Source organism: Arachis stenosperma, chromosome 9 (genome assembly GCF_014773155.1).
Source record: "Arachis stenosperma cultivar V10309 chromosome 9, arast.V10309.gnm1.PFL2, whole genome shotgun sequence".
Classification (NCBI taxonomy): domain Eukaryota; kingdom Viridiplantae; phylum Streptophyta; class Magnoliopsida; order Fabales; family Fabaceae; genus Arachis; species Arachis stenosperma.
Genome location: NC_080385.1, coordinates 65,309,133 through 65,317,571, shown reverse-complemented (window position 1 = coordinate 65,317,571; position 8,439 = coordinate 65,309,133). Strand labels below are relative to the sequence as shown.

General features: G+C 33.9%; 1 protein-coding gene across 1 annotated transcript; it reads left to right on the top strand.

Annotated features, from left to right (window-relative positions):
- The first annotated feature begins 2,863 nt into the window (after positions 1-2,863).
- LOC130948766 (zeta-carotene desaturase, chloroplastic/chromoplastic) lies at positions 2,864-7,619 on the top strand. The gene is given in 14 exon segments (XM_057877628.1): positions 2,864-3,335; positions 3,910-4,034; positions 4,324-4,458; positions 4,665-4,737; positions 4,879-4,952; positions 5,137-5,241; positions 5,349-5,597; positions 5,600-5,716; positions 5,844-5,886; positions 5,965-6,121; positions 6,255-6,383; positions 6,548-6,620; positions 6,883-7,047; positions 7,263-7,619. Coding segments are annotated over 14 exon segments (1,728 nt in total). The 5' UTR covers positions 2,864-3,217; the 3' UTR covers positions 7,428-7,619.
- Positions 7,620-8,439: the final 820 nt, after the last annotated feature.

Sequence of the window (8,439 nt, the reverse complement as noted above, 5' to 3'; positions counted from 1 at the left end):
GTAAGTATTTTTATTTGAAAACTCGTCTATAGAGACTTTGATGTATATTTTGGGAGAGATAAGAAATGTTGTTGTCAACTGAATTTTATTACTGTAACCCTAGCCAGCCTAAATTTCGTAGGTTGCGACCAGTGGCTATTATATGCATGTTTATGTATATATCTTGTCTTTATCCTATTCTTCCTTAATGTTTTATTTTGCTTCGCTTTTCGAATGCGCTTTGTTTTTTTCATTGATACGTGTGTGTTTCTGATTGCAATTTTATTTTACTTATTTTCAGGATTCTTGTTTAATAATTTCTTTCAATTATATATGTTTATAAATCCACCTTGAATCATACCACCTTATTATTATTGACTTATGACTTGAGCATAAGGATTTGAATATTAGGGTGTTACACAACCAACAGATAAGCTCATGGCCTGCATAGGACAGACATGCATCATACTTATTTGCACATACTTCTCTGTGATATGTGTTTCTATGATTGTGTGTGTATGTGCTTTTTAACTTGTGATTTTCTCTGTATCTTTGATTTGTTAAAGGTGTTTGTATTCTGAGGTTTGTTGTTGTTGGTTATCTATTGAAGATTACAAATATTCTTTTGTGGAATTGCTATGTAATAAATAATAAAATAGACATAACTATCCACTCCGGACCTAATAAGAACTCCTCAATTCTTATTCCCAATTTTCACCCTTTTCAGCTATAGGTGCGAAGGCTTATTGTGAAGTTGCAGGAGTATAGAAGAATATGTTTGCAAGTTGAATTATTGTTAGAATTTATTTTCTTCCTTGCCTTGTAGTCGAAGTTTTATTCAGCGGGGTAGGTTTTGTAATTTGTTTTGTATGTAATACTATAATGTATTGTTAATATTAAGTATGTGAATATGTGTTATTTGTTCTTGATGAAAAAGTTTTAACTTTTCAATAAAATCATCGACAGATTAACGTGTAAAGACTCAATATTAAATAGATAATAAATGAATTAGGTTAATAACGTCTTACTTTTAGTACAATCATGACGTACTAAAAGTTGAGTTGTTACAGAAATATAAACGACAAAAAATAATGGATTTCTTTTAACCTTCTATAACGGCCAAGAAAATAAAATTCCAGACCCAATCAACAAACTAAACACTGAATATCACTCATCAAATGACAATGACGTTCAAAATTTGAATTTGGAACTTGCCCTAATTCCGAAATCCAGACATGTAGTTCACACATAAATAGTCCCAACGATTTGAAGTTTACTTGATTTAAAGTTTCAGGTGCTGCCGCTGAACGAATTTCTTCTTTCTTAGTCATCGAGCTCTTCCCTCAACAATACAGAAAAGCTACTAGGCCAAGAGCACTCTCAGTTTGCCTCAAACATGAATCTCTATTTAGTATTTACTATAGACTCCTATCTTAACTTTTTTGCAAAAAAAAAAATGCTTTATTCTTTTAATTTTTTTTATTATCACATATTTAAAAAAATATTTTTTTTCATTTGTTTTTTGGACCGGATTCATTTGTGTTTTGGTTGTTAACAAATTAATTTTTTCTTTTACTTTAGACAAAGATAATCCCAATACTATTTAAATTGTCTACCATAATTTCTAGGACATTTATAGTATTTAGGTATGTCCGATCCAATCTAAATGTCAAACCAAAAAAAAAAACTAAGGTCCACCACATTAGGGGTGGAAACAGGCCAGGTCAGGCCAGGCTTTACTCTTAACAGGCCAGGCCTATAATAGAGTATATTGGCCTTAACCTGGCCTGTAGCCTGGTATAGGCTTTTTAATGAGTACTGAGCCTGGCCTGTTGTTAAATCTGGCCTGGCCTGAAGCCTGTCAATAGGCCTGTTTTTTTTAAATAATAATTAAATTTAAGATATAATTTAATTTTTAAAATTATAAAATATAAAATAATAAATTTATAAATAATATTGATACAAAATACACATATATAATTAAAGAGACAAATGGTTGAGTGGATAAAGGTATTATTATAAGATAAAAGACCCAAGTTCAAATCCTTCTAATAACATTTTTACTAGAGCTTGGGCCTATGCAGGCCCCTAGCAGGCCGCCTGGCCTATTTCCACCCCTACACCACATATCTAATATTTTGAATAAATATATATTAAAATTATTTTCTTAAACTAAAATCATTACTATTTCTTAATCCATTCTTTAATAACAATTGATGATACACATTTTTTGAATTGTAAGACCTTTTATTAAATGAAAATAATTTTTTTAATTTTTTTATTTAAAAGAATAAAATGTGATTTTTATTATTAATTTTATAAATAAAATAAAAAAAATTAAAAAAATTAAAAATTACACTTTATTTTTTTAATCAAAAATAAAATTAAAAGGGTTCATTCTTGATACTAAACCTCCTACCACCAATTGCAGCCGATTGAAAAACACTTAACACTTAACCAGGACAGGTGTTTGCATCAAAGCTATGACATGCAGCATATATAGGGGATGATAGATTTTGTTTTAGCACCATAGAAGTTTCCAAAGAACAATCTAACCAACGATTATTCTGACTTACACAGTAAATGTTAAAATTTATTTGTCACTTAAAAATTTGTTTAGAACTAAAAAATTTCAGACACTCATCTGAGGTATTTCCTTTAAATATTTATCCTGGTAGTTGACACCTAACAAAGGTAAATATCATTGAAAGAAAAAAGAAGAAAAAAAGAAATAGGTCAACGTTGGGCAATTGTGTTTCTTTCCACTCTCCACTGTCCATTGCACAACCCCCACTACCACTACTAGTACCCCTAATCCAAGCCAACAACTAACGAGGCTTTGTTGGTTCATTATCCACCCACCACTAAAATGGAATTGCCATTGTCCCTTGTGACTCACTCAGTGCCACCTCCATTTCCCCTTTCTTAATAAATAATTTTATTTTATTATCATCCTCAAACAATTCCGAGTGGTTACAACGCAAATTCTAATCCCTTCAACTACCGGACAAATTCACCAATTTCAGCATCTCTTCCCAACCCAACTTACTCAGATACCTCTCTCTCTCTCTCTCTCTCTCTCTCTCTCTCTAATGCGTTCCATGCTCCTCCAATTTATTACGCCCTCTTTTTCAGACCCATATAATAATAATAATAATAATAATAATACATATACTTAGTACACTACGAACCGCAACCGCATCCTTCATAGTAGTTTCTTGTTTCTTCAGACAAAGGTATGGCTTCTTTGATTCAGTGTCCGGCAACTTCTTTCTCGGGAACTCGTTTCAACAAGGCACTCAAGTCTCGTGTTCGTTGCTCCTTAGACTCTAATGTCTCCGACATGAGCGTCAACGGTTAGTATCTTCTTCTTTCTTTTATTTTTCTAAAGCAAACTATGAGGTATTCAATTTCGGATAAATTTTCGGATATACAGTTTCCGTAGCAGTTTGTTTACTTTCATTTAATGTTTTTCTTTTTTTGGTATACGAAGACAGAAAAACATTACTTTACACATACAAATATACACAAATACTACGTGATAGCGGATTTGATGCCTTAGTTTTTGTGTTCATGGAGCATTTTTGGGAAAGAAATTACTTTCTTAGCAGCAGGAATTTTGGGCGCATAGTTAACGCGCTTTTTTTTTGAGAAAAAAATATAATTAAAAAAAAAGTGATGCTGCTATACCTGAACAAAAAAATTGGGTCATCATGGCAATGGGGCATGTAACTTTGTAGTGTACAGTATGTAATTTTGACATTAATTGTTGGTGAATTTCTGTGCCTGTGGGTGAATACTGGATTGTGAAGGATGGTAGTTAGGGTCTATCATAGGAGAGTGGTGTGAGTTTGCCCATGTTACCAGGTTTAGTTATTATAGTAATTGAGCTGAGCTGTAAGTTTGACAAATGAAATGGTTTCCTGCCAGCGCCGAAAGGGCTGTTTCCGCCGGAGCCGGGACATTATCGAGGACCAAAGCTGAAAGTTGCCATCATTGGGGCTGGGCTTGCTGGCATGTCAACTGCAGTAGAACTCTTGGATCAAGGACACGAGGTTCAGCTCCTTTAATCTTTAATATCACACTTCCTCCATTTCATATTTTATGTCATTTTGATACTTTTATTTATGAATATGTGTGAAAAGTCAAAGCGACTTATCAGTATGGAACGGAGAAAATGTTATTTTGAAATTGGATGTTATGGTGTACATGGTAAACTTGATTTTTGAAGCAAAGGGGAGTGATTTGGTCAGTTTCTTAACACAATTATGGTGTTAAATTTATTAGCATATTCTAGCTAATGCATTTTATCTAGTATGTTTACTTCTAATTGCTCTTGTTCAGGTGGATATATATGAGTCGAGGACTTTTATTGGTGGGAAAGTTGGTTCTTTTGTTGATAAGAAAGGAAACCACATTGAAATGGGACTGCATGTCTTTTTTGGTTGCTACAACAATCTCTTCCGATTGATGAAAAAGGTTGGTTTTTCCTTGTAGCCATAATGCAAGTTCTTCACCATCTTTAGCAGCTGTATTATTCCTCAACTCTTTTCCCAGTTATGAAAGTATTACAAGTGTCACTTCTATCAAGGACAAGAACCTCTTATTGACTTCACTTGATGTGTTCATTTTTGTTGTGTATCCATTCATTCCACTTGCTGTTTCTTTTTCTTTACCTGGAATAGGTGGGTGCAGATAACAATCTACTTGTAAAGGATCACACTCACACTTTTGTGAACAAAGGGGGTCAAATAGGAGGTATATTTTGGGCTGTAATACTGAGTTTTGTTCTTGTTGATTATTCTCTTCTTGCTTTCCCTCTTACCCCAATTGCACTACACTTTACAAAAAGATAATAGTTACATGACACATTATTCATAACTTAGTTTTCCAGTGCAGAACTAGATTTTCGCTTCCCAGTGGGAGCGCCATTGCATGGGATAAACGCTTTTTTGTCCACAAATCAGCTTAAGGTAATCCCATTTTAAATTTTATTCTATTTTATTTTATTTGGTGTTAAGATTGCATGACTATAGAATTATTCAGAAACCTCCTCTCAATATGGTATTTGTACTCAAAGTAAAAAGAAAAAAACATTCTTTATATTCCTTAGTAGGACTCACTGCATTTAACTTTTTGTTTTTTATTTATGAACAGACTTATGATAAGGCTAGAAATGCTGTGGCTCTCGCACTGAGTCCAGTTGTCAAAGCTCTTATTAATCCAGATGCTGCATTGAGGGACATAAGGAATTTGGATAGTGTAAGAGGATATGTCAATTCATTGTTCCCCTTTCAAAATGGTGTTGCCTGATTTATTTATTCCTCAGCTTTATATACTCTCTTAACTTTTATATGCACTCGTTACAGATTAGCTTTTCAGACTGGTTTATATCCAAAGGTGGCACACGAATGAGTATTCAAAGGATGTGGGATCCAGTGGCCTATGCTCTTGGATTTATTGACTGTGATAATATCAGTGCACGTTGCATGCTCACCATATTTGCCTTGTTTGCCACAAAGACCGAGGCCTCCCTTTTGCGAATGCTGAAGGGTTCACCGGATGTTTATTTGAGTGGCCCTATCCGGAATTTTGGAATGATGACTATTCTAATTTTTCAGTATTTGATTCTATTCATCGCTGGAACAGGTTCCATCTTAGATGGGGTTGCAGAGAAATACTTTATAATAGGTCTTCTGATGGTAGTACTTATGTTACAGGACTTGCCATGTCAAAGGTGATACTTTTTTCTTTCTTTCTATTTATCTTTGCTTCTCATGTGTTTACATGCTACCGTAGAAACTGAGACATTCTGAAAATCATCATAATTCATAGTTAACACTTTTCTGTTTTCATTTTCTCAGGCTACTGCCAAACAAATCGTGCATGCTGATGCTTACGTTGCTGGTTAGTAGTGTAGTGATTCATTTGTTTTGTACTTATTGCCTTATTATTTCAAAGATATCTAATGCTACTTTATGTCAGCTTGTGATGTTCCCGGAATTAAAAGATTAATTCCTTTGGAGTGGAGGGAACAGAAGTTTTTCAGTAACATATACGAGCTTGTTGGAGTTCCTGTCGTCACAGTGCAACTCAGATACAACGGCTGGGTTACAGAGTTGCAGGATCTTGAAAAATCAAGGTGATTATCATAATTTTAGGATTCCCTATTGTTGCCACAAATTGATACTTTTTGCTTGAAGAGTAAGGAATGGTTTCATTCCCTTCTATGATTGCTATTGACCTTATGAATTCTTTCGCTTTGTTGATGGCAGGCAACTGAAGCAAGCTCTTGGGCTAGATAACCTTCTCTATACTCCGGATGCAGATTTTTCATGCTTTGCAGACCTTGCACTAACATCTCCTGAAGATTATTACATTGAAGGACAAGGATCATTATTACAGTAAGTGTGTCTGCGCTCTCACTTCGTTATAAGTTGCTTTATACATATATCCTTGTGTATGACTAAGTATCTGACATCGGTGAATTTTGTCTTAAGCTCTAATACACTCTTTGGTTTTACAATGTGTTCTAAATATGAAATGTTATGAACATTTCATATTTCAGATGTGTTCTGACACCAGGTGATCCGTACATGCCCTTACCGAATGATGAAATTATTTCAAGGGTAGCAAAACAGGTAGATTCAAAATATCATGTCTTTTCTTATGATGTTATGATATTGTGATTGTTGATTTAATAGCAAGGAGCATAAGTGCATGGATTATTGTCAAGTCTATTTTGCTTTTCACTATCATGTACTGTCATATGATATCTTCAATTATTTCCATCAAGCTTTATCACACCTCAAGCTTTAGTTTGTACCTGTTTGGAACATTCGATCCAGTGGTAAACACCGATAATAACTCGTTATTACATTTGATCTTGTAAACTTTTCGCAGGTTCTAGCACTATTTCCATCGGCTCAAGGCTTAGAAGTAACCTGGTCATCTGTTGTTAAAATTGGGCAATCTCTATACCGCGAGGGACCTGGTAAAGATCCATTCAGACCTGATCAGAAGACACCGGTGAAGAATTTCTTTCTCGCCGGCTCTTACACCAAGCAGGTAAGTTCAAAATCCATGCACTGGCTTTACTATAGAGTTATAATTGTGCTTCTAGAATATAATGCTTCTAAATTGCACAATATCAAATTTTTTTTTATTTTTTATTTTTGTACCTTTTCCTCTGGACCGTTGCAGTATCTTTTTGCCACCTTCATGGAATTTGTGGTTTCGAAGTTTCACGATATTGCGGACTTGAATGAATTTTGTATTTTCAGGACTACATAGACAGCATGGAAGGTGCAACCTTGTCAGGTAGACAAGCTTCAGCATATATCTGTGACACCGGCGAAGAATTGGTGGATCTGCGGAAGGTGCTCGCTACCGAGTTTAAAGATGAGATAAAATTTGCAAACATAAAAGATGAATTGAGCTTAGTATAAGATACATTGTCGTCCAAGTTAGCCACATTGAAAAGCAGAAAGCTTGTTATTTATGCAACTTTTTTATAATATGTATATTCAGTTGAAAGGTAATTAAAGAATGTGTGTTTCAGCAAGTAGTGCTTGATAGTAATTGTGAAATCTGATTCAGGCTTCCATAAATTGTGATTCTTACCCTTGTTCTGCCACTAACATTACAAGTTAGTCTAGTTCTGTATACACAATCTGCAACATGCATAGATCAAATGATGTATATGACATGGGATGGGAATTTGGAATGCTGGCTAATGATTCTGATTCTAGAGTTAATACTAAATTTAGTCATTTACAAGGGATTATTGGATTAAGTGTTGGCTACATTTACCTAGCATTTGGTTACTGTTTAACCTTTTGAATTTCGAGTTAAAGATTCAAGAGACAAAAGTAAGTTTTGAAGAAGACAAACAACTTGAAATTGTTTTTATTATTTTATATTCTGTTTTTGAAATTTTTACAGTGTTAGGTAGTAGGCAACCAACACCATTTAGTCAACAATTCAGTCAATAAATATTGAGCTAACTAAAAGTCCAATGAAACAATTGTCGAGTGTATATGAGTCAGATAAAATTGAGTTTGTTTTAGTCCAAATTAGACTTTGAATATTGATTGGGTCTATTTTTAAGGGTGTAATTTTTAATAAAGTAATTTTTTTTCCTACTTGATTATAAAATAAGTGAATATACAAATTATAGACGAAAAATTTCATAACATTTGAAAAAAGTTGGTAATATAATTAGTCATTCAGCTTACTTTTTTTTTTTGGTTTTCTACGGTATTCCCCAACCCGACTGGTTATGCGTTATGGGTTGCTGCATGCACAAGGCGGAATTCGAACCCCTGACACTTGCTTAAGCGGACGAGTGAACTGACTACTCGACTAATCCAAGTTGGTTTCATTCAGCTTATTTATTGTAAAATAAACTGACTAATCATATTGTTAAAACTTAAAAGTGAGTTAATTTTTTGTCAACCT